This window comes from Oncorhynchus clarkii, chromosome 21, assembly GCF_045791955.1.
Source record: "Oncorhynchus clarkii lewisi isolate Uvic-CL-2024 chromosome 21, UVic_Ocla_1.0, whole genome shotgun sequence".
Classification (NCBI taxonomy): Eukaryota; Metazoa; Chordata; class Actinopteri; order Salmoniformes; family Salmonidae; genus Oncorhynchus; species Oncorhynchus clarkii.
The window spans coordinates 22,751,883-22,779,284 of NC_092167.1; the positions used below are offsets into that span (position 1 = coordinate 22,751,883).

At 41.9% G+C, this 27,402-nt stretch overlaps 1 protein-coding gene across 1 annotated transcript in view; it reads left to right on the plus strand.

Moving 5' to 3' along the window:
- Positions 1-2,800: 2,800 nt before the first annotated feature.
- The window catches only part of LOC139378768 (chemokine-like protein TAFA-5), a 164,959-nt gene continuing 140,357 nt past the window's right edge, over positions 2,801-27,402 (plus strand). The window contains exon 1 of the mRNA XM_071121258.1: positions 2,801-2,912. Within this exon, the coding sequence (XP_070977359.1) occupies positions 2,801-2,912 (112 nt within the window). The remainder of the gene's footprint in view (positions 2,913-27,402) is intronic.

Consider the following 27,402-nt stretch of genomic DNA (forward strand, 5'->3'; position numbering starts at 1 on the left):
TCCAGCTAGACCCAATAAAGAGGAAGTTATCACAGCTAGCCAGATCAAAGGGATAGCAGAGAGTAGCAGAGAGAGAAGGTCAGGTCGGGCTGAGTCTGCATGCACAATGGCACTCTTCTGCCTATATAGTGCGCTAATTTTGACCAGGCTCTGGTCAAAAGTAGTGCACTCTGTAAGGAATATGGTTCCATTTGGGATGCACATTATCACAGACGGCTGCGCGAGGTAGCATCAGGAGAGGCTCCCTACTAAGTGGTGTATTACCAGAACAGAAGCACTACAGAAAGGGCGAGAATTGCATCCCAAATGACACCCTATTCCCTTCATAGTTCATCTAATATGGGCCATGGTCAAAGGAGTGTACTATATAGGGAACAGCTATCCATTTGGGACGCATCCTGGGTCTGGGTTTCTTACAGAACAGATAAGCCTAAGACAGAACCCTGTCTTCGCACCATAGGACACAACCCAAAAACTAATAACAAAACTTCAGGAAGGAGTCTGTAAAATCTGAAGGTCGTGACCTGAGCATATTTGAGAGCAAAGTTAGTGTATTGGAATAGGGAGACATAGAGTTTTCAAACACAAACTTTTAGGAAGAGAATAGGCTTATAGAATAGAATGACAAAATGACGAATACCAGATTTTTGAATGAACTATGTAGGCCTAATTCTGTTTGGACGATGCTTATGTGATCAACCTTCTCCCTGCCAATACTCAGAATAAATGTGCTGTGATTTAGCTATTACAGGGGAATGCCATCAGTCATGGGTTGCAGCTTAAGCTACTGATTCACAACAAGGCTTATCTTTTCTACCATACCCCCTGTTTATTCATTCCTAGTAATTTCTACCCGTATCAACAGACTTTGCATTTGGTGATTGGAAAAACCAGTGAGGAAAAATGTGAGGGAATGAAAAACATATGTAAGCCACACCTCGTGCCCTGTCTCCTGGCTGGAGTTAACGCAGCGGGTGAGTGTGCCTTGTGCCAAGGTGCGGCCTGGCCCGCTGTACCTGACCCACTGCCAGTGTAGTGTTGGCACCGTGCCAACCGCTCTCTCTCCCTTCCCTCTCTCTCTCCCTTCCCTCTCTCTCTCTCGCTCTGTCTCTCTCTGGCTCTCATTCCAACCATCTATTCATGCACTACTCTCCATTTAAAACAGGCTTAGAATTTAAAATGCTTAAGTTCTGATGTGAGAAGAGAGAGGGGAAGGGGGAATTGATGTAGTGGAAAATAGTATTCAGACTCAGTGCTTGTCTGTTAGAATAACTAAGCATAACTCTGAGATCTGGGTCTTTCGGATCACTGAAGTATGTAAGAGAGTAAGGCTCATAGAAATATAATCATTTTTCTAATAGTATTGTATTTTTATGGTAAGGCAGTATGTGGGTCCAGTCCATAGCGTCATTGAATGGTTTGTAGGCCAAACTTCTAACCAAGAGATCGGCCTATAAACCATTCAAAGATGCTGTGGAGCCACATACTGCCTTATCGTAGAAATACAATGCCTACTATAAAAAACGATCATATTTAGAATTTAGGGTATTAATTAATTAGATGTAATGACTCAGGTCATTAATGCATAGTGGCTCATACCCCAAAAACAGAACAGCACTTCTCTTCTATGCGATCATCACTGGTGCTGTCCAGTAGACGCGAGTCGTGGCGCTGTCCAGTAGCAAAGGGGTGCTGAACTTCGAGTTAGGGCAGGTTTAGACACAGTTGCTATGGGATTCCTTTCCAATAAATGATGTTTACTATCAATCAACTAACGTCCTCTGACATTCTTAGGACATAAACTATGTTCAGCACAGATAAAAAATAATGTTGTGTTTGTGTGTGTGTGATTTTGTTTATTTCCAGGAAATGCGCTGACAGATATCATACACACACACACACGCCACCTGTGAGCATCTCAGTATGAGAGTTTAGGGAGGGCTGCTTGCTGCATGTCCTGTACATACAGCAATAATCACATTATTAGATGTTTATGGGTACAGATGTCAGACGTATTTTTATTATTATTTTATTCCAGTGATATAATTTACATTCTAGTCTCAAAATGATTTTGAGGGAATTTACGACGCATCCTGCGGTCACTCTCTCCTTCTCTCACTCTCTCTCGTTATTGCTCTCTCCCTCCTCCGTTTTATTCTACCCGTATAGAATAACGGTGCGCATGATGGTGATCTTGATCATCTGCTAGTTTGGGTTTAAGAACAGTCGATAGTGAGTCGAGATCTCCAATGGCTTTCTTTCTAGGGTAGATCCCATATACTATTATTTATCAGATTTAAAAGGACATTGTTGATGAACTACATATTTTTAGTGTGTCTTTACCTGGGAGCCTAAACGATTCACACATCCTCTACCACAGTTGAATTAGAGGAGCTTTACGACGTACACAATCGTACACACGATTGCATCTTTCACCCCTTTAAAGCATATTGGAGATCATACTGCGATTTCAGGATTTTCTCCTGAACTAGACTACTACTTCTACCAATATCACAAAGAAGTAGGTTATTTTTTGGAATAAGGAACATTAAACATTTAATTGCATCACATGCGAATTCCCAAACGTGTCAAGACAGCTTTTTTCATCAACTCTGAACCTCAAGAAGATGCAGCCTTTTTTACACACCGGCTGCATAGCCATATGACAGCTTTTTCAATGAGAGGTTCGTTCTCAACATGTTTTTTCCACGGATTACATGTGGAGAGAGGCGCTTCGTGAGAGGAAGACCTTGCTGGTGAAATTACTTTAGATTTTTGTGAGAGGATATCGCTTTGTTCAATGGCTCCGGCTTTAAGGTTGACTAAACGTAAGGATGCCAGCCCCTGGCCAAGGATGTCTTCAACTTTCTGGACTGTAATACTGTTGACCAGTCTCCTAATCATCTACTGCGGTAATTCCTCTTTCTCTGACTCGTTTTCCCTGATCATATTGGTTCATATTTATGAAGTGCTGCGGCGGTAGACCATAGGGTGACCGTGGTGTCACTGTCTGCTGCTTTGACATGAAAATTATGCGACAGCATTATCGGAAATCACTTCAAGGGTTATTGGTTTTGTCATTGCAGTCGAGCTAATATCGTTTCAAAAGTAAGCTATGGGATAACAGTTCTCATGCAAGAACGCGCACTCGCACGTATGCACAATTACACACACACGCGCGCGAGCACACACATTCACACGCACACACACACACACACACACACAACAAATAATTAGAGCAGCACACTCACTCTGTTGAATGCGTGGAATTGTAAAGTTGGCTGCTTACTTCATCATCGTGACCATCATTCTGTGGAAAGGACAGTCATGCATCAGCCACTGTTTGTGCAATTGGATCATTACTGTATTTCACCTGGTTGCACTTGGATTGCACTGGACTGTGACAAACTCATTAGGGAGAAGCTTCATCATCATCAAATTTAAATGAATTGATCATGAATTAAAAAAAAATCTAATTTCGTATTTATTTGATCTAATCTTTATTTAGACCACCCAGGTTAGTCTCATGGCTGGCCCTAACTCATCTGTGTATTCTGACCATGAAAGGATGGTATTCACCTCCAGGGAACCAATCACCCAGTCTGAGTCACTCGAGAGAAATCTCCAGCTGGCACTATTGCGTTATGTGTGAAAACGTATGGGAAAGGAAGCGTTCGTTGTGCATTTACCACGATAAGCCTATTACAAGCTAAGTTATTTTGTTAGCACTTAAGCTAATGACTAATGTAATCATTCCGTTGTCTAGGTGCGCATTTACCACAAAAATAGATCCCTCTTTTTCGCTAGAATTTCATTTGACATTTTTGTCATTTAGCATACGCTCTTATCCAGAGCGAGTTACAGTAGTGAGTGCATACATTTTCGTACTGGGCCACCTTGGGAATTGACCCACAACCCTGTCATGTAAGAGCCATGCTCTACCAACTGAGCCACATGGGACTAATTTCCTATCCTCTGCCATGGTCTTAGATTCATTATAGGCTGCAGCAAAAGTCGAGGAGGGAATTTAATCTGCATTTATTTTCTTCTCTTTGGTCTTGAGAATGAACGATCACATAGAGACTGTGGCTGTTTAATCCGTGTTTCTCTGGATGTTTCAGAGGGGGGGTGGGGGGGGGGGGGGGTGTAAGTGTGTGTGTAGCAACTCTTCCTCAGTGGAAACATAATGTAGCAGGCTTAAAAGAAAAGCCTGAAACTAAATCCCCCCCACATTCTGGTTTTGAAGAGAATTTAAAAAAAGTGTAAAGAGAGGTTCTCTTCTGCAATGTTGGCTGTTTGCTCTGGTCAGCAGTCTACAGAGCCATACTGATCTTCCCTACTGTTAAACATCCGTTTGTTTCTAACTTGATTTTACACTTGTTTCCTGTGTCCCTTTCCTTGACGATTTCTTCTTTGCCTCACTTTCTCCTCCCTGTCTCTTCCCTTTTGTCCTGACCTACATGTTTTTCTCCATTTCTTCCCTCCTGGCTCGTCTTTTCCCCCATGGCCTGACTCCTTCCCCTGTCCATTTCCTTGTCCTGGCTTGTTGTCCCTCTTGCCTGTCCTTGCCCATTTCCTGTCCAGTCCTGTCTCTCTTGCCCCAGGCTGTCTCTCCTTTCTACTTTCGCCTGTCTCTCCTGCACTCTTCCCCCGATCCAAAATGGCTTCTGAAGCAGTGCCCTGACCTACTTGTGGTCTCTGACATGAATCTCAGAACCTGACTGGACTGGCTGACCAACGTATCGCATGCTTCTCTTCTGTGAGTCACAGAGCAGAGACATAGCCAGAGCTGATCCATGTTTGTTATGCTGAGACATAACTCTCCTCTTGGGCATGAGATGAAAGTATAGCCTGTGTGTGATTACAGCAGCTGGATGAGAGGGTTTGGACTAGGGCTGGGCAGTGTACTGTATTTTACCAGTATTGATGCACAGAGCGGTTTGGGTTTTAACTTTACGTTCTATAACGGTATTTCAGTGTTTGGTTTGTTAAATGTGATACGTCACTCCAGCGTGTGTAATGTCATTTATTAAAAATAGTTTACTCCGTTTGCTACTCAAGTCATCTCTCTCCCTTTCCTCCTGCATGTGGCTTCCCCATGCACTTTCCACACCAAGCCCTGACCCGTTACTCAAGTTGTTGCTCAACCAGACAACCACGGAGTCACGGGCACTTGCCATGCCGTTCACTCTGTATTCATGGTCAGATGCAACAAGATTTTAACAACGATGCTGATTTCCACTTTGGTTCTTAATATAAATCCACAAGCGTTCTATAATCACACTATTCTTTTGTGTATCGTACTGTTTGTAAACAGCTAGTTTGTCTTTTCTTAGCAAGTTGTGGTTAAAATAAATTGTGTTAGCCGCTAATGCTAATCGCAAGTAAGCTGGCTAGCTAGTTTAATGTACAAATAGTCAAAGCAAACTTAGCTAGCTCATACAGCCTGATACCAGTGCTGGTGTAGGCAAAGCTCATCATGTTATTTGTGCAATGGTATCTTCTAAATCAGAGAGGAATAGGCAAAGCATAAATATGTTAGTTTGCACTAGCTAGCTACATGAAGTAAGAGAAAACATGTAATCTAACATCTAATTAAAGTCCCTTTGGAAACACTGACCAACACTTTGGTTCCTACCCTTTCACAATAATTATTCCCTGGCCTTTTCATTCATTGTCATGTCAAATAATAAGGTATTCAAAGTGCTTCCCACTACACTGTGTATACAAAACATTAGGGACACCTGCTTTTTCCATGACATATAATGACCAGGAGAATCCAGGTGAAAGCAATGATCCCTTATCGATGTAACCTATTAAATCCACTTCTATCAATGTAGATGAAAGTGAGGAGACAGGTTAAATAAGGATGTTTAAGCCTGTAGACAATTGAGACATGGATTGCGTTTGTGTGCCATTCAGAGGGTGAATGGGCAAGACAAAATATTTACGTGCCTTTGAACAGGGTATGATAGTAGGTGCCAGGCGCACCGGTTTGAGTGTGTCAAGAACTGCAACGCTGCTGGGTTTTTAACGCTCAACAGTTTGGTGCACCACCCAAAGGACATCTTGTCAGCTTGACACAACTGTGGGAAGCATTGGGGTTAACATGTGCCAGCATCCCACGCTTTCGACACCTTGTAGAGTCCAAGCCCTGATGAATTGAGGCTGTGGAAATGATAACAAATGAGTGCAGGAAATGCCAAAATGTATGTAAATGCTGTTTTTCTGTTGTTGTTGGAGTTGGATTGAACAGTATAAAACAATCCGAATGGAGGAAACCCCATTGAAATCACTTTTATTCTGTGTTGCCACCCTAGGGTCATGAACTACTCATGAAGCATATCTAGAACTTTTGTTACTAAAAAACATAAAATACCGTCACACTGTCAAAAATGTTACAAATATAATGATATGATATTTTAGCCATATCGCACAGTCCACAGGCATAAGCCCGCAGATAATCTGCGTCAGGCAATGCCAGAGTTAAAATAAGGACAATCTAGCCCTATATAGCTTTGGAAAATAACCGGCAAAATGTTTTAAGGAGGTACTTGTTTTTGAAAATCCTGTTACTGAAGGCATATCTATCATCCGTAACTCCTTGTATAATCCCAATTGTATAATGTGGATATCTGTATAGAAACCATCTGAGGCAAACATTTGTCCAAACTGGCACCTATAACTCGGCTGTGGTAGACAGTGGTAGGCTACATGGAAGTGTCTCTTGCACGCCGTCTACCACAGCAGAGTTATAGGTGCCGGTTTGGAGAAAAGTTTCTATACAGATATCCACACATTATACATTCCGTATGGAAGGACAAGGATTTACAGATTATAGATATGCTTTCAGAGGATTCTTGGAAACAAATGCCCTCTAAAACATTTTGCCAATTATTTTCCAGGCTCCTCATTGTAGCCATCTAGCACGCCCATGCACGGTGTCCTATATAAGGCTAAAGAGGATCTAGTCTATGTTTTAATTAGCATATATTGCAGAGCAATGTCATCTGACTTTGTGTACTGTTGACCATAAATACATGTTCCGAGTGACACCTATTTGCTCAAGAGTGTGACCGTAAGCGGCTGAGAGGAGAGAAATGGGAGGTCTGTGATTATGGCTGTGACTCATATGGTAACTGTCTCTCAAAATTAGCATCTCACTGTGAGATCTGCACAGACACCGCTGAAAGGGAGAGAGGGAGAGGGAGAGGGAGAGGGAGAGGGAGAGAGACAAGGCTGAACACTAGAATGACACTTCAGCCTAATTCACCAATAGCATGTCAAAGACTGGTGTTAGTTTATTCCCATGGATATCCTGATTTAGTTTAAAATATGTCCTTAGCCTCTGATGATATTTATTGTAATTAAGTGAATTACACACAAATATGTTTCGTTATAGAGACAGTTTTATTCAGTGCACTGTAGCTCCCTCCTCTGGATGTGACTCGAGATGCGTTTGTTTTCCAGTGATATTATTATTACTCATTCATTGGCTCCGCTTGTTAGCTTTGAAGTGCTAACGATGAGGCCACAGAGATAAAAGAAAATGCCAATAACGCTAGCACAGTGCTAGTTAGAACCATAGGAATGTGTCTGACTGGGGTCCTCTGTTGGGTTACTACATGAATATCAGTCAGATGGCTGTGAACGTGCAAATTAGAACAAACGCTGGGCCAATAACATGCTGCACTGGGAGGTTAGGTCGGGATGTTGATGCTGCTGGATCATTATCACGGCTTGTATTTGAATGGGAAAAGTGTGTTGGTGTTTGTGTGTGTGTTTGAGTGTGTGTACTGTTTTCAGTGTTTTGTGTGAGAGTAAGTCTATAAGTAGGAGCTCAGGAGCATATTGTTTCTCAGGGTGCTTAGAGAGAGCAGAGAGGGAGAAGTTGGGTGAAGGGAAGGGAAGACTGTACACTTTGTCCCTTCTCCCCTGCTGTACCTCCCACCCTCAGTGTCAAATCCAGCAGTAGCAGATGAATCATGCCTGGTCCTGATGTAACACCTGCTGCCAGCGATAGAACGAGAGCACCACCAACCCCTATAACACACCACTGTGAGTCACTACCGCCACACACATCTTCAGTAGTCATTACAACCCACCACACATCCCCATTCATTTTAGACACTCACTGACTCATACTCACATCCCCAGCATACACATCACTCACCCCAATCCTCAGCTACACATCACTCACCCACATCCTCAGCATACACATCACTCACCCACATCCTCAGCATACACATCACTCAACCACATCCTCAGCATACACATCACTCACCCATATCCTCAGCATACACATCACTCACCCCCATCCTCAGCATACACATCACTCACCCACATCCTCAGCATACACATCACTCACCCACATCCTCAGCATACACATCACTCATCCACATCCTCAGCATACACATCACTCACCCACATCCTCAGCATACACATCACTCAGCACACTGCATACCCGGCTCACTCCAACACCAGCACACACACCCACAGATATCCCACTGTTTTAGATTAAGCATCGTCTAATGCTCTCTGTTCTGTTCGTTTATGTACATGTCTCAGTCTGCTCTACCTGAATCAATAACACTGTACTGGCCATCCGACGCTGCATGGGGAACACAGCCTTCTGTAGCCTGCTGTAGCCTCAGTACTGAAGACTCAGCCCTCAGGGCGTTCATGGGGAAAACCCAATAGGATATCATCTGTTAACCCAATCCCCTGATACCTAGCCTGAGGAACTTCCCTGAGATGTCAATGTGTTTGAAATCTCTGCAGCAAGATGAAAAAAAACTGCCCTCAAATCCAAGCAGTACTAGTAGGTAAACAAGCTTGCATTTGAATGTCTTAATCTACTTCTGGCATTGCCCGAAGGGCCTTTTTCTGGGTGAAGAAATTGAGCCACTGTCCACATGTACATCTATAACTATCAAACTTGTTTGAGAAAGAGAAAGGAGAAAAATAGAAAGACCATAATGGATCTTTGTGTTGAAAATAGAGCTACTTAAAAAAAAATGTATGACCATGGGTGTCATATACAGTGGGGCAAAAAAGTATTTAGTCAGCCACCTATTGTGCAAGTTCTCCCACTTAAAAAGATGAGAGAGGCCTGTAATTTTCATCATAGGTACACTTCAACTATGACAGACAAAATGAGAAAAAAAATCCAGAAAATCACATTGTAGGATTTTTTATGAATTTATTTGCAAATGATGGTGGAAAATAAGTATTTGGTCAATAACAAAAGTTTATCTCAATACTTTGTTATATACCCTTTGTTGGCAATGACAGAGGTCAAACGTTTTCTGTAAGTCTTCACAAGTTTTTCACACACTGTTGCTGGTATTTTGGCCCATTCCTCCATGCAGATCTCCTATAGAGCAGTGATGTTTTGGGGCTGTTGCTGGGCAACACAGACTTTCAACTCCCTCCAAAGATTTTCTATGGGGTTGAGATCTGGAGACTGGCTAGGCCACTCCAGGACCTTGAAATGCTTCTTACGAAGCCACTCCTTCGTTGCCCGGGCGGTGTGTTTTGGATCATTGTCATGCTGAAAGACCCAGCCACGTTTCATCTTCAATGCCCTTGCTGATAGAAGGAGGTTTTCACTCAAAATCTCACGATTACATGGCCCCATTCCTTCTTTCCTTTACACAGATCAGTCGTCCTGGTCCCTTTGCAGAAAAACAGCCCCAAAGCATGATGTTTCCACCCCTATGCTTCACAGTAGGTATGGTGTTCTTTGGATGCAACTCAGCATTCTTTGTCCTCCAAACACGACAAGTTGATTTTTTACCAAAAAGTTATATTTTGGTTTCACCTGACCATATGACATTCTCCCAATCTTCTTCTGGATCATCCAAATGCTCTCTAGCAAACTTCAGATGGGCCTGGACATGTACTGGCTTAAGCAGTGGGACACGTCTGGCACTGCAGGATTTGAGTCCCTGGCGGCGTGTGTTACTGATGGTAGGCTTTGTTACTTTGGTCCCAGCTCTCTGCAGGTCATTCACTAGGTCCCCCCGTGTGGTTCTGGGATTTTTGTTCACCGTTCTTGTGATCATTTTGACCCCACGGGGTGAGATCTTGCGTGGAGCCCCAGATCAAGGGAGATTATCAGTGGTCTTGTATGTCTTCCATTTCCTAATAATTGCTCCCACAGTTGATTTCTTCAAACCAAGCTGCTTACCTATTGCAGATTCAGTCTTCCCAGCCTGGTGCAGGTCTACAATTTTGTTTCTGGTGTCCTTTGACAGCTCTTTGGTCTTGGCCATAGTGGAGTTTGGAGTGTGACTGTTTGAGGTTGTGGACAGGTGTCTTTAATACTGATAACAAGTTCAAACAGGTGCCATTATTACAGGTAACGAGTGGAGGACAGAGAAGCCTCTTAAAGAAGAAGTTACAGGTCTGTGAGAGCCAGAAATCTTGCTTGTTTGTAGGTGACCAAATACTTATTTTCCACCATAATTTGCAAATAAATTCATTACAAATCCTACAATGTGATTTTCTGGATTTTTTTTCTCATTTTGTCTGTCTGTCATAGTTGAAGTGTACCTATGATGAAAATTACAGGCCTCTCTCATCTTTTTAAGTGGGAGAACTTGGACAATTGGTGGCTGACTAAATACTTTTTTGCCCCACTGTAAATCTTGTCTTCTAGAGAAGTAATGATCCAGTTACGTTGGTCCAAGATAAAAGTCAAATCAAAAAATCATTCAGAGAGACAATCTGCTATTCCAATACCTCACACCTGGTAACACCTAGGAAAAATAAATTTGCACTATTCAATTACAAGCCCAGTGTCCCATCTTCCACATATCACCATCTTATTTATTGGCTCCATCTGTTCCAAACAATTCATTTTGGGAACACCCAGGAGAATAGCTTAATGAAATAAACCACCAGGACAATCCATCTCTGTCACCACGGTTGTTAATGTTTACAGAGACAAACACAAACCACAAACAATCAAACATAACAAATGGGAGGGGTTGAGGGTAGCTGAAGGATTAAAAAAAAGACAACTAGTGTCAAATGTACCTATGCATAAGTAGTATGTAGTATGCATAAGCTGGAAGTACACTACTGATATTGATCAGAAATACAATGTAGACATTGTTAATGGTGACTATTGTAGCTGGAAACTGCAGATTTTTTATGGAATATCTACATAGGTGTACAGAGTCCCATTATCAGCAACCATCATTCACTCCTGTGTTCAAATGGCACGTTGTGTTAGCTAATACAAGTTTATAATTTTAAAAGGATAATTGATCACTATAAAACCCGTTTGCAATTATGTTAGCACAGCTGAAAACTGTTGTCCTGATTAAAGAAGCAATACAACTGACCTTCTTTAGACTAGTTGAGTATCTGGAGCATCAGCATTTGTGGGTTCAATTACAGGCTCAAAATGACCATAAACAAATAACTTTTTTCTGAAACGCGTTGTCAGTCTAGGCTGGCATCCCGGAGTCGCCTCTTCACTGTTAACGTTGAGACTGGTGTTTTGCGGGTACTATTTAATGAAGCTGCCAGTTGAGGACTTGTGAGGCGTCTGTTTCTCAATCTAGACACTCTAATGTACTTCTTGCTCAGTTGTGCACCGGAGCCTCCCACTCCTCTTTCTATTCTGGTTAGAGCCAGTTTGCGCTGTTCTGTGAAGGGAGTAGTACACAGCGTTGTACGAGATCTCCAGTTTCTTGGCAATTTCACGCATGGAATAGCCAAAAGGGTTTTCTAATGATCAATTATCCTTTTAAAATGATAAACTTGGATTAGCTAACACAACGTGTCATTGGAACACAGGAGTGATGGTTGCTGTTAATGGGCCTCTGTACGCCTATGTAGATATTCCATTACAAATGTTGTAGTCATTTACAACATTAACAATGTCTACACTGTCCTTCTGATCAATTTGATGTTATTTCAGTGGACAAAAAATGAGTTTTTCTTTCAAAAACAAGGACATTTCTAAGTGACTTCAAACTTTTTAATGGTAGTGTATAAGCATAAGTATTGTTGTCCATACATTTAATCAAAATACAGGAGGGGTGGTAGGCATAGGGGAAAATAATCAAAGAAAAATATATATAAGAAAAATATACATATGGGTGATTGGAAATTAGGCAGACAATTGCATCGTGTTTTTTGAGAAAATCAAATCTGTTACACTATAAACAGCCAGCTTGTCTTGTTATAGAGGTGGATATCGTGGATGTTTGTAGCTCTGTTTTCACAACTCATTCAGCAGTGAAACGGCAACTTCTCAAAACTGTACTCTTTTCTATTGCCTGCAAAGGGTCACCACAAGAGAGGTTTGTTGACTAGAAGACATGTTAACAGATTCTTGGGGTCTATAAAGGGGTTCTAGTTGTGATAGCTGTTCACATTAAGTTGGTTTCACAGGGTAGAGTGCTGGTTTCTTGTGTTGTGGTCTACCCTAACTAACATGTCAGCTTGGGTTATGTATGACTACAATGGTTAAATGTCACTATTTTTTTTACATATTCTACTGAGACCATGTTGTCTCTCGAAAGCCTCTCTCTCTCATTGTGAAAGCTGATGTAATTGACACCCTAACAGAAAAATAGACCGTAATATCAAACACATGTAGGCTAGTTGAATTACTTTCTCATAAATGTCATTGATAATTAATCAAATAAAATCACATTTGCTTCGTAAGTAAGCATTTCACTGTTAGTCTACACATGTTGTTTACGAAGCATGTGATGAATAAAGTAAACGAACTAGCCTAAATGTGTTTGCATTTAGCTCTGGCATCAGTGAGTCTCTCATCAATTATAGAGATGATTTCTGGTTAAATGCTGCATGTCACTCATATCATGAGTTGATATGAATGTATTATATATTTGATAGGCATTAAAACAGCATGCATAATGCATGGGTATTGACATTTCACACTGATGAATTTAATGCCTTTACTGTACCTTAGAAGTTGATAGTTGATAGGTATATTGAGTGATAATTGATTTACAAAATACACACAAACAAATACACCTGGGGTCCTGTCTGGACACTCGGAGAGAGAAATAGAGAAAGTCAGTTTGATTTGCTAAGGGAGAGTAGAGCCCTTCAAAGAGGATGGTTAGAGCTACTTATCTGTATTGTTGAAAAAGCAATTGCTTGGAAGAAAATTCCACAATGGCGTTTTGAATTCCTGGAGGGCCCTAGCCCCGTCACAGACAGGCAGCTCACAGACCCATGACAACAAACGCCTGGAGCAGAGAGGAGATGCCAGCAAAGTGGCGAGAGAGCGAGAGAGTTAGAGAGAGACAGAGAGTTAGAGAGAGAGGGGTGGAGAGAGTGAGTTTACAGCAGAGAAGAAAAAAAAACACATTAGACAATGAGACAAAAGCAGAAGGATGAAAATGCTCAGTCCGCCGACCCACATATCCACAGTCTGCCTTGGGAATAAAGTGTGAGGTAATACAATGAAGATGTCAGCTGGAGACGGAGACTAGCGGAGTGGAGACTTCAAGGAGTAGAAACAAATATTACATTAGACGAGGCAGGCCCATTAATCTCTGTGCCTGAGAGGTAGTTCAGCTGCAGAATAAGGAACCGTGTCTGGTTGGTGAATGTTGCCGGGGCACCTAATGGAGTTGAAGTCAACTCTATTCAATCAATTGCCGCTGTCCCGCCATGGAGCCCCACACACGCTTAACAAGACAACAGACCTATACTATGACGTTTTAGTAAATGCTAAGTTATGACTGTCAGGGCTAATGTTAGGATCCTTGATCTGAAGGTATTATAACAGGTTGTGGCCCTGCGACATGCTTAAGTAGTTGAAACACAAAAGCTATGAATCCGGTGCACTACAGTACATGGTAAATGACATCTACATACCATCTTCCATCTTCCATCTACATGAGTCTATATGGTAGATGGACAGCAGCACTTTACCCAGAGTCAGATATGAGCATGTGTTGAAATGTATGGCTCATTCTCAGGTCTGTGTAAAAATAGAATAGTCTGTCTTCTTCGTATGCCATAAGGTGCATTACCTGGATCCTTGTCTCAATGGATTGTTTTACAACTGAGTTTTTTTTAAAGGTTTGCATCAATCATGGGCCATTTCTGGACTGGAATCATTGTACTATATTGTATTTCTTTCTATTTAGCAATTTATGTGATTGATTTGCAAATCTCAGCATGCTGCCATTTGTGTTGTGTCTTACTGTTTGTTCTGAAAATGTCATTTCAGAATGCAGAGTTGAGTATTGTAAGAAATGGCATTCCACACACATTCTGGATAACTTGATGTACTATGTGATGTTATTATGTGGAATAAAGGAAAAGAAAAGGGTATCCACCTAGTCAGTAGTCCAACTGAAATGTGTCTTCCGCATTTAACCCAACCCCTCTGAATCAGAGAGGTGCAGGGGGCTGCCTTGATCGACATCAATGGCACCCAGGAAAAACAGTGGGTTAACTGCTGTGCTCAGGGGCAGAACAATATAATTTTACCTTGTTAACTCAGGGATTGGATCCAGCAACCTTCCTGTTACTGGGCCAACGCTCTAACCACTAGGCTACCTGCCGCCCCAGAACGCAAGTAGAAAGAGAGAAGAGATAAGACACTGTAAGAGAGAAGCAGGAAATGAAGCCTGAAGGTAGTATCCTTTCAGCTGTAGCAATGTAATTCCAGCTGATACTTTTCTACATGTGAAACATGGCTTGGTTAAGCCTGCCTGGCAGCTTCTGGATGGGGGAATCTCTCTCTCTCTCTCTCTCTCTCTCTCTCTCTCTCTCTCTCTCTCTCTCTCCCTCTCCCTCTCCCTCTCTCCCTCTCCCTCTCCCTCTCTCTCTCTCCCTAACCCTTGGAGCGTATGATAAAATGTTTAATTGTTACAGTGACACTGGCATGGCATGTGAGTTATATACAGTAAGTGGGGTACCTCGGGGTTAGAATATGGAATACCCATTACAGTGGAACAACAGAGATCTTGTAATCGTGGTTGTGTCCCAAATGGTAACCCTATTCTCTATATAGCACACTACTTTAACCAGAACATTATGGGCCCTGGTCAGAAGTAGTGCACCATTTCCTTGATGTTAATGAGAAGCCTATGCTATAGAGTGTCAGCATTGCCTATGTGTGTGTGTTTCTGTATGTGTGTGTTTGTGTGTCAGCTGCCTGAGACATGCAGGCACGTTTCAGTTGAAATCCAGTGTGCTTTTCAGAGTATTGTGTACCCCTTTTATGCAATAACATGTGACTTAGTTATGTTTCCAGAGATGTAGGAACTCTGTCACATAAAAGGGGACATTGCAGTAAAAAATGTACATTATTATTGTTTATTTTTTCCTGCAATGCTGTATAGGATAGTGTTTGGTTGGAAAATCAGTTATTCCTACCATACAGAAAATGACAAAATATTGATCATATTTATCATAGAAAAACATGTAATCTCTTTAATAAACCAAAATATGGTTACGGGGTATTGTATTTTGGTGAAATTCATTAATATGATATTCTGCCAGATTTATCAGCCCCTCAAGTGAATCTCAGTAACGGGTGTTAGCTAACACCATTTCACTATCCAGTGACAAACCGATCCCACAGATTCACACAAATGTAATTTCTTAATTTGTCAATGTCTAGAGACAGACAGCATTTAGTCCCTGCACAGATCTTCCAGTGTGGAGAAACTCTTTATTTCACAATTACTTTCTTATCCCTCCGGGTCTCCAATATTATTTAATCACACCCATAATCATTCAATAACTTTCTTTAATCATTACATATTTTTTCCTTATAGCTTGTGGAGGATATTCCGACGGACATTACAAATCAAAGACAACAGAATAACCCCAGTTTCTAGAACTCCCTAAGAAACATATGTATTATTCATACGAATTACATCATTTAAAAGCATGACAGAGAGAGAGAGAGAGGGAGGGGGAAAGCAACAAATAATGAGTCCTAGCTGCTCCCTGTACTGTATTAGAGAGATAAAGAAACCAGAGAAATGTATATAATCTCTGGATTTCACAACACACTGTATCATGTCTTTGGTTGCTTTCTATGCATTCCAAACGGGACCCTTTTCAGTGCATACCATTTATAGTGCACTATTTTTGACCTGAGCCCTATGGTTCAAAAGTAGTGTACTATACAGGGTATAAGGTGCCATTTGGGACACAACCTTAGCAATTTCCATAATGAGGTCACATAGAATCACTCCACCAGGCTCTACGGAAGAGACAAAAATAATATAATCCACTGCAAATGTCACAAATGAAAAAGGTTTGACGTTGCATTGCAACCTTGACACTGTGATATTGGATATTGAGTGGATTCCATAGTCTCATTTCAAAAGCCACACCTTGACCTCTGATGGGAGGTGAGACGGTAGACAGGGCCACACATGGTGAAGCCAGTTGTGAAGTGTGGGGTGTTATGGCTAGAGAAAATTAATGGGATATGGTTCTATTTCTGCAGGGATATACACATAGATGAATACTATGGATAGAGTGAATCAACAGACAGAGAAAAGACTCATAGATGCACCAAGCATTCACAGATGAACGTACAGAAACCTGCGCACGCATGCACATATGCACACACACACATCATCATCATCATAGCTATCTGTGGCACTAAGGTGTTAAGATGTAATCCTGAGGGAGGTAGCCCTCATCCCTATTTTCTCAGCTTGGAGGTTCGGGGGGTCCAGCCACTACTAATCTAATGCACACATTATTCAGCCAACCAGCATCTATTTAAAGGAGAGCGCTGCTAGATTTATTGGCCAGGTTTAACTGTATGGTAAAATAACGCATTAAGTAGATGATATCACAGTGGATGGAATGATTATGCACACTTGCAGAAAGTGGAGGAGGCCTTCTTAATTAAATGCAAGGTCCTGGTTATACATCACTGGCTCGAATACACACACACACAGACAAACTGACGCACACAGACACACACACACACACACACACACACACACACACACACACACACACACACACACACACAGGCCACTTAACCAAACCAGTAGTTGTTTTTCTCTAAAAAAGGGAAAAAACGCTGAGCTGCACAGTTTTTGAATTTCCTCTTCATGAGTATTTGTCGTAAAAATGCTCGAAAGTTTTTGTATTGTACTGGGTTTTCAAAGGGCTCTATTTCAGTCCTAAGTGGCTCATTTTGGGAGCATGCGCCATGGGCCGTTCTGCCAAGGGACAGCACACTTAATTTTACTCTGATTGGTTGACAAATCTTCTTGTTTAGCAGAATGGCTAAATGAAGTGTGTTGCTTACCCAAAGGGCTAAATCTAGCCCAGGACACTGTGGCATGTTATTGCAGAATAAAACTGTAGTGTTTACCGACTAACTGGGGAGTCATAAGGAGGGAGTGACTATATATAGAGAGAAAGGCTATGACCGCAGTTTGTAAGGACACTCTAGCAACATGTCCATGCTAGTGCCAACCCTTTCAACTGTTTGACTGTTTCTACTGTTGTAACGTGATCATTAATGTGATGTGATGCTATTTATCGAATAATTGACTATGTTGAATTATTACGTGATTCACTTAATCATGTAACAATTAACTCATTAGTAACCTGGGGCACCACAGGAAACGTTTGTATATTGAGTTGATGTTTCCTGAATAAACCTGAATATCTCTATCATAACAGTCAATAATCAATCATTTCCTCAAATCAGTCTCATTCTGAACGTCGGATAATCCGGTTCATCTACCCAAACCCAGGTCTCACTAATCATTCCATACCACACAAATTGAGTTGATTATTTATTTACCAACAAGCTAAACGTTGACATAAGATACACCTACACACACAGTCTAGATTATTGATTAGAACTTATTACAATGGCAACAGGTCCCTAGCGGACCAACACAATATGACACGTTACACAAGATGGATTTAACGAGAGAGAGAGAGCAACAGAGCAAAGCAATACTTGGATACACTTGTAAACTATGCTTAGTTTAGCCCTAATACCTTGCCCCGAACTGCCACTGTTATGGGTAAGTGTAATGCATATGGGTAAGAAGTGTAATCCTTCAGGGGCCGAGATCCGCTTAGTGGGAGAGGTTCGTCCGACGCCTTGTTCTTTGGATGGCCGTCTCCTTTGTTCTCGGGTGTATGTCACAATGTCCTTTCTCTTAGTTGTCTGTTTCCTTGCACTCGTTCTGTGAGTTATTTTCTCAGGATGGGTAATCAGCCATGTAGATTATACCAGCGTGGGAATGAGAGCAGTCTAGAAAAACGATGAATAATCGGGTGGTCCTGCTTGAATTCACCTTCTCAGATACAGTACTTAGGACAGCTACTCAACCGTAGCATTGATTGTTAAGAGGTTCCTTTGTCCTCTTCAACCTTGTGTTGCGTTGCGGGGTCGTGTCCATTCATGGACCTTGGCTGCAGCCATGGTCCTCTAGTCTAGTATGTTAATTCTTAACTCACATGCTTTATACCTTCAGGTCAAAAGGGGGCATTTCCATCTTTATGACACGTTCTCTGGGTTCCATGGAGTGTAGCTCATTACGAGGCAAGTTATTAGAATTTACTATGATCTCGTTTAGACAACTAAAATCACAGTCTTATCATCACGAAAACATTCTCTTTAATCTGGATATTTCCTACCCAACGTAAAGAATGTAAACATCATATACACATTATGAAAACTCTTCAAGTTACAATGTTTTTATTATACTGTCCTGCTTTAACTAATAATATCATAAAATATACATTCATTTTCATATTCCATCCATCAATATTTCCACCATTTGGCTGATCAAATATATTGTCCCAAAGTCCATTTATTTGATGTTTTAGTTTTGGGCAGTGGACTCTCATAAGGCACACAACATTCCAGACACCCAAACTAGGTGTCATAAAACCTCCATTCATCTTTCTCCCCCTCGGCGGGAGAGAGATATCTCTGTTCAGCTGAATCACTGTAACCTGATCCTCACAGGCCAGTCATGACACTACTATTAAACCCATGCCAAGGGTCCCTTTAAACCGACAACACAGCACACACATGCTCAACAATGCACCTCTTCCTACGATAAAAAGCTCCATCAATCTCTACATCAAACTCTCTAGAATAATGCAACATTTAGCTTTCGTTTGTGAGAAGCAGATTGAGCATTTTGGGGTTTAAGTAACCCATACATTTTCCACAGTAAGCAACTCACCCCGGGATAATTCAGCCGCAATCAAATACTCACACTCTTTTTACCATTCCGCTCCTGTGGGCCTCCCTCCCTAGCTTTTCATTGAACAGCCTTGTTTCTCGTAAAATGGGAACTAGGGACTTGTTCGGCTGTTGATGGCTGCTTCTGCTGCTGCTGTAGCAAAAAAATACACAGACTCAAGGGTAAAGCAAGAAGAAACAAGTTCAAGTTGCTTATTTCTTTCTGTAATAAAAAAAAACACATCAAGCCTTCTGTGGTACAGATGCCGGTAAACATAGCCATCACAGATATAGACGATTGAGTAAAGTGCTATTTGGTTTCCAATCTGCTAGGGATTTGTTGTTTTTGGTGTGTGTGTGTGTGTGTTAGACAACTCTGTTAGCTACTGATTCTATTTCTCCCCGTAGAAATGTTGTTGCAGCCTTGTGGCTGCTGTGTAGTTTTCTATTGAGTTTTATTGTATTACATTGTATTGTGCCATCCTCCAACCTCTCTCATCATAGTGCAACACACTCTAATCAATTTAAAGCAGCAGAAACTTTGAGGCGTGCCAACTGCCAAGCAGGAGTCTTGTATCCCCTGATTAGTGGTGTCACGAACCCGGCTCGAAGCCAGTAACAAAAACGGAGACAACATGGAGATAAGGAATAACTGAGGTAGCCTATATACAATAAACAATGGTTAATGTAGTCAGTAGTGTAAGTGAGTGGTTGTTTGCATAGATGTGATAATGATGGGTGTTGAAAGGTGCCAAATACAAACAAATCAATCAATCGTACAAACAAACAAACAAACAAACAAACAAACAAACAAACCAGCCACAAAAATGCCACAATCAAAATCCAACACTGTGTCTGCATGGAGAGAGGGTCCTTAATGAATGGGGAAGAGGTGTATTTATCCACGGACACACCCGGGCCCAGGTGTGTCCCATTTTGCTGACGACCCTCCTGTCCCTGCCCACTGACATCCTAATAAGGAAAACAAGAGCAAAGAGAACGAATACAGCAGACAGTGGGAGGGTCGTCACAGTGGATTGAACTAATTCACAGAATGCTTTCTAAACTGTTACATAATAAAGATGGCCACCGACTGAGTAGAGATGTGCAATATGGTCAAAAAAATCCATATTGCGATAAATTGTCTGAATTGATAAATAGAACGATAACTTTATAATATGTATGTGCACCACATTTTTTAAAACTATAACTACTACTTCTAGTTTGATTGTTAGAAGGGGGGTGTCGGTGTGGGTATGTGAGTGTGTGTGTGCTTTGGTTGGGTGGGTGGGTGGGTGGGTGTGTTGTGTGAGTGTGTGTATTAGCTTTCTTTGCATCCATCCAGACTGTTCTGTTCCAAAATACATCAAATATCCCCAGAAGCTTAGGTTGTCCATACTGAGCTTTACAGTAACCTAGCAGACCATACGCTCTTAGAAAATTCCATGTAAAACCCTGTTGGTTCCAGGTTCCAGGTTGGTTCCAGGTAGAACTCTTTGGGGTTCCATGAACCGAAAATGGTTCTACCTGGAACCAAAAGCAGTTCTACCTGGAAGCAAAAAGGGTTCTCTTATGGAGACAGCCAAATAGCCCTCTTTGGAACCCTTTTTCTAAGAGTGTACCTGCACTGGAGAAGGTGAATTAACGCACTGATCCCACAATATATGCTTTTCACGTCACTCTACAGTAACAAGAAATACACAAGTGGCTTCTGGTAGCCAACAGTAGATGTGGAGTGTGTGGAGGAGAATTTGAGATCCTGAAGGCAGTTCAGTCCATTCATATGTACTTTCAAGCAATGTTTTTTAATAGAAATTCCTGTGGTTACAAAGCCAATAAGTCTCATGAAGAGTGAACAGTGAAAACAGAATGATGTTAAAGAACAGTTTGTCGCATTGGACAAGGGCCAGCTTTGACAAGAGACACAGACCCGTTCCAAGGTATTACCCCCAGTATACAGGATTCCATTAGTAAAGCTGTTATGACCACTGGGCAATAGCGGCATGTTTCCTTTATTTTGACTGTGCATGCCATCTATTCTTCTTATTCTCTCTCTCTCTCTCTCTCTCTCTCTCTCTCTCTCAGGGTTCTGTATTTTATGGTGTCGTCTGGAGAGAACTCAAATTATGGCTCTGTCTGTGGGACAATTTTATTACCACTCTAGAAATATAATATTTCAGAGTATATCATTGATTTATATGGTTTGATATCAGATCTTAGGACTTTGTTAAATCGCTGTTACGTATCACTGAGTGTTCAATTAACTCTATTCCATTAGGGTGTCATGACGATGATAAGAATACAGTAGAAAATCAAGTATGTTGTTAACTTTGTCATTAAAAATCTCTTAATGGGATTGAAATCAATTCACTTAAATGTTATAAAATCATTCTTATAGTCCTCTCATTTTGAATGTTTGCATTTATTTTAAATATTTTTTACTAAATCACCCGTGCACATTGATCTGAAATACTTTGCTGAATGTTGATTGAGAAACTTGACACTTAGACTATGAAAGTCAAGGAATCACAATGCAGTTTGATTATCAAGGACAAGCACTCAACTAAGATGTACCAAAATGTCACAAATGTCACACATGTCAAACTGTCTGCACTTCAATTTGAATGTATGAGAAATGTGACAAAGTACCTGTTGCATTGTAAAGTAAGACAGCCGTAGACAACTTTATCTCTACAAGTCCTTAGACTTAGAGTTCCTACAAAAAGCAACCAAAGAATACAAAGAGCCAAGATTAGCACGACTCAAACACAGATCAATGATGTTGGATAAGTCAAGCATCACAGGCTACAATCATCCCATTTCAACAGAGATGCACCTCTTCCCTCTCAAACTCTTTGGCTGCTCTACACCAACACAATGATTGCTGTGCAGCTAAATTACCCGCTATCCTTCCACACCGTTCTCCACAGCATCTCCGTCTTAGGGGCGAACAGTGAGGAGGCTTTGAGGAGGAGACAGCCCAGCGGCCCTCTGAAGTCCCACAGATAGACCTTAACACCCTGGTCATTAGCTTTACTCACTGTGACAAGACTTCCTGTGTGTGTGTGTGTGTGTGTGTGTGTGTGTGTGTGTGTGTGTGTGTGTGTGTGTGTGTGTGTGTGTGTGTGTGTGTGTGTGTGTGTGTGTGTGTGTGTGTGTGTGTGTGTGTGTGTGTGTGTGAGCGAGAATGTGTGTGTGAGTGTATGTGTATGTGAGCCTATTCACGTGTGGATGGCGGTGTGGCCCCGTAAGCTTTTTGATGTGGCAGGCCCGTCGGTCCCCTGTGGCAGGCCCCTCCTCTACCTCCATTCCCTCTGCTCCGACACCTCTGATCTACACAACCAGGACGTTGCTGTCCCAGCACTGATAAAGGCCAGACAGGAACCTACCCACCATGCACCTGGCTGTATGTTGATAAAGAAGCAGGCCAGATCCCATCCCAGCAGGCCATGGGATGAGGGCCAGAGAATAGAGAGGATGAGGGGCAGAATGATTCAGAGACACCACACGATATGGCCAATGTATATGGCCAGTGTAGTGTTGCATCGATGTGTTGGTATACGACCTCCACCTCTGTTACATACCAACTGCCAGGGTGGGCTCGGTGATACCTATATTATACACAGACAAGTAAAACATTTTTCACTATGATTGATGACTCCAATGAGAGGACAGAGACAAAGAGACAGACAGACTAAAGGGCCATATAACTAACAGACAGAAAAGGAGCCAAGTACCTATCAAATGTCTTCTCCCCTCTCCCCAACTGTCCACAGCTGTCATGGGAACTTAATCAAAGTCACTCACCTGCTCCTTGATTGTGATTTGTCTCATCAACTCTCTGGGCTCGGCAGCCGCAGCAGGACTGATATTGCAGAGTTGCACTATCATCGATTACCTTCCCCTCAGGTCCACAGCCACAGGCTGCCTGTCACTTCATTCCCTCACTCACCGTCAACAGACAGACCTGGGTTTGAGTATTTGTTGTCTTTCAGATACGTTGAGCTTTTGATAGAGCCTGACTGGCGTGAACCCAGATCTGATCGATGCTGCTGCTGCAAAGACCACTGTGTGTGTGTGTGCCCGTGTCTGTATCGTTGTCCGTCTTTGTGTCCGTCTCTGTGTATGTGTCTATGGCCTCATGGTGATTGAAAGGTCAGTCATCCTTCCTCCAGACCACTGTTTTGAATGACTTGCTCATGGGGATTATTTGTTAAGTGTCTGTCAGCTCATTTAAACGCTGTAATTATATGTGTGTTGGTATCACCTGAGTGTCCTTGAGGACTGCATACAGAAAGAGTAGGCCCTCTCTCTCTCTCTCCTTGCCTTCTGGTTGCTGGAGGATATGGTCAATTTTCAACAACTCTGAAGAATAGGACAATTCCATTCCATTTCAACCCAAGCGTTGTCCATTTACATAAGCACTAATGCTAACAACGCTAATTTATCATGATAGGTGTAAACACAGTTTACCCTCCACTAAAAATCAAATCAAGTAAAATCAAATTGTATTTGTCACATATGTGTTTAGCAGATTTTATTGCGGGTGTCTAACAGTTATTATCTAGAGTAATAACAGTAATATCTAACAATTTCACAACAATACACACAAATCTGAAGTAAAGGAATTTAATTAAGAATATATAAATATTGGCCGAGCAATGTCAGAGCGGCATAGACTCAGTTTCAGTACAATAGGATAGAATACAGTATATACTTATGAGATGAGTAATGCAAAATATGGAAACATTATTAAAGTGAATAGTGTTCCATTATTAAAGTGGCCAGTGATTCCATGTATATGTACAGTTGAAGTCGAAAATTTACATACACCTTAGCCAAATGGATTTAAACTGATATTTAATCCTAGTTGAAACTCCCTGTATTTGGTCAGTTAGGATCACCACTTTATTTTAAGAATGTGAAATGTCAGAATAATAGTAGAGAGATGATTATTTCAGCTTTTATTACTTTCATCACATTCCCAGTGGGTCTGAAATTTACATACACTCAATTAGAATTTGGTAGCATTGCCTTTAAATTGTTTAACTTAGGTCAAATGTTTTCGGGTAGCCTTCCACAAGCTTCCGACAATAAGTTGTGTGAATTTCGTCCCATTCCTCTTGACAGAGCTGGTGTAACTGCTGGAGTCAGAGCTGGAGTCAGGTTTTTAGGCCTCCTTGCTCGCACACGCTTTTTCAGTTCTACCAACAAATTTTCTATGGGATTTAGGTCAGGGCTTTTTGATGGCCACTCCAATACCTTGACTTTGTTGTCCTTTAGCCATTTTGCCACAACTTTGGAAGTAATGCTTGAGGTCATTGTCCATTTGGAAGACTCTTTTGCGACCAAGCTTAAATTCCTGACTGATGTCTTGAGATGTTGCTTAAATATATCCACATAATTTTCCTGCCTCATGAAGCCATTTATTTAGTGAAGTGCCCGCACAACATGATGCTGCCAACCCCGTGTTCACGGTTGGGACAGTGTTCTTCGGCTTGCAAGCCTCCCCCTTTTTCCTCCAAACATAACAATGGTCATTATGGCCAAAGAGTTCTATTTGTGTTTCATCAGACCAGAGGACATTTCTCCAAAAAGTATGATCTTTGTCCCCATGTGCAGTTGCAAACCATAGTCTGGCTTTTTTATGGCGGTTTTGGAGCAGTGGCTTCTTCCTTGCTGAGCGGCCTTTCAGGTTATGTCGATATAGGACTCGTTTTACTGTGGATATAGATACCTTTGTACCTGTTTCCTCCAGCATCTTCACAAGGTCCTTTGCTGTTGTTCTGGGATTGACTTTTCGCACCAAAGTACATTCATCTCTAGGAGACAGAACGAATCTCCTTCCTGAGCGGTATGATAGCTGCATGGTCCCATGGTGTTTATACTTGTGTACTGTTGTTTGTACAGATGAAAATGGTACCTTCAGGTGTTTGGAAATTGCTCCCAAGGATGAACCAGACTTGTGGAGGTCTACATTTTTTTTCTGAGGTCTTGGCTGATTTCTTTAGATTTTCCCATGATGTCAAGTAAAGAGGCACTGAGTTTGAAGTTAGGCCTTGAAATACATCCACAGGTACACCTCCAATTGACTCAAATTATGTCAATTAGCCTATCAGAAGCTTCTGTCATGTTAGCTTCTGTCAAGTAGATGTCCTAAACGACTTGCCAAAACCATAGTCTGTTAACAAGAAATTTGTGTAGTGGTTGAAAAATGACTTTTAATGACCTCAACCTAAGGGTATGTAGACTTCAGACTTCAACTGTATATAGGACAGCAGTCTCTATTGTGCTAGCTATGGCTATTTAACAGAATCTGGCCTAGAGAGAGTATCTGTTGTTCAGTCTCTCGGTCCCAGTTTGATACACCTGTACTGACCTCACCTTCTGGATGATAACAGGGTGAACAGACAGTGGCTTGTGTGGTTGTTGTCCTTGATTAACTTTTTGGCCTTCCTGTAACACCTCCTCCCTGTAGGCTGTCTCTCCATTGTTGGTAATCAGGCCTACTACTGTTGTGTCGTCTGCAACTTGATGATTGAGTTGGAGGTGTGCAAGGCCATGCAGTCATGGGTGAACAGGGAGTACAAGAGGGGGCTGAGTATGCATCCATGTGGGGCCTCAGTGTTGAGTATCAGAGAAGTGGAGGTGTTTTTTCCTACCTTCACCACCTGGAGGCAGCTCGTCAGGAAGTCCAGGACCCAGTTGCATAGGGCAGGGTTCAGACCCAGGACCTTAAGCTCAGTGATGAGCTTGGAGGGTATTATGGTGTTGAATGCTGAGCAATAGACAATGAACAGCATTCTTACATAGGTTTTCCTCTTGTCCATATGGGATAGTCAGTGTGCAGTGCAGATGATTGCATCATCTGTGGATCTATTGGGGCGGTAAGCAAATTGAAGTGGGTCTAGGGTGTCAGGTAAGCTAGAGGTGATATGATCCTTGACTAGTCTCTCAAAGACCCCAGTTTGTCTCTATACTATACTGACGTGTTACCTGTTTGATTGCCTTAAGGAGGGAATAACTACACTGTTTGTATTCGGCCATATTCCCTGTCACCTTGCACGGTTAAATGCGATGGTTTGCACTTTCAATTTTGTGCGAATGCTGCCATCTATCTACGGTTTCTGGTTAGGGTAGGCTTTAATAGTCACAGTCGGTACAACATCCCCTATACACTTCCTGATAAACTCTGTCACCTTATCAGTATGTGCGTCAATATTATTCTAGGAGGCTACCCGGCACATATCCCAGTCCGCGTGATCAAAACAATCTTGAAGCGTGGATTCCGATTGGTCAGACCAGCATTTAATAGTCCTTAACACAGGTACTTCCTGTTTGAGTTTCTGCCTGTAGGAAGGGAGGAGCATAACAGAGTTGTGATCAGATTTGCCGAAAGGAGGGCGGGGGAGGTACTTATAGTCATCCCGGAAGTTGGAGTAGAAGTGGTCGAGTGTTTTAGCAGCGTAGTACTACAGTCTACCAGTACTACAGTCAATGTGATTTTAACAAATTTACTTTGTTGAAATCCCAAGCTACGATAAGTGCAGCCTCAGGATATGTGGTTTCCAGTTTGCATTAAGTCCAGTAAAGTTCTTTGAGGGCCGTTGTGGTATCGGCTTGAGGGGGGATATACACGGCTGTGACTATAACCAAAGAGAATTCTCTTGGGAGGTAATACGGTCAGCATTTGATTGTGAGGTATTCTAGGTCGGGTGAACAAAAGGACCTGAGTTCCTGTATGTTATCACAATCACACCATGAATCGTTAATCATGAAACATACACACACGCCCTTCTTTTTCCCGGAGAGATATTTATTCCTGTCTGCGCGATGAACTGAGAAGCCAACTGGCTGGACAGACTCACACAGTATATCCCGAGAGAGCCATGTTTCCGTGAAACAATTATGTTACAATCCCTGAAGAAATCCTTGCCCTTAGCTTGTCAACTTTTTTATCCAGAGATTGAACATTAGCGAGGAATATAAGTTAGACAAGAAGACCACTCCGAGTACCTCTCCGCCGCTGGCCTTTTTTTGTTTCGGCCTCTGGAGTCAGTTCAATTGCCCAGGAGGGTACGAACGAAAGATCCGATTCGGAAAAGTTGTATTCCTGGTCATAATGCTGGTAGTGCTAATGAGTTACCACCGCTCTGATATCCAATAGTTCTTCTCGGCTGTATGTAATAACACAAAAC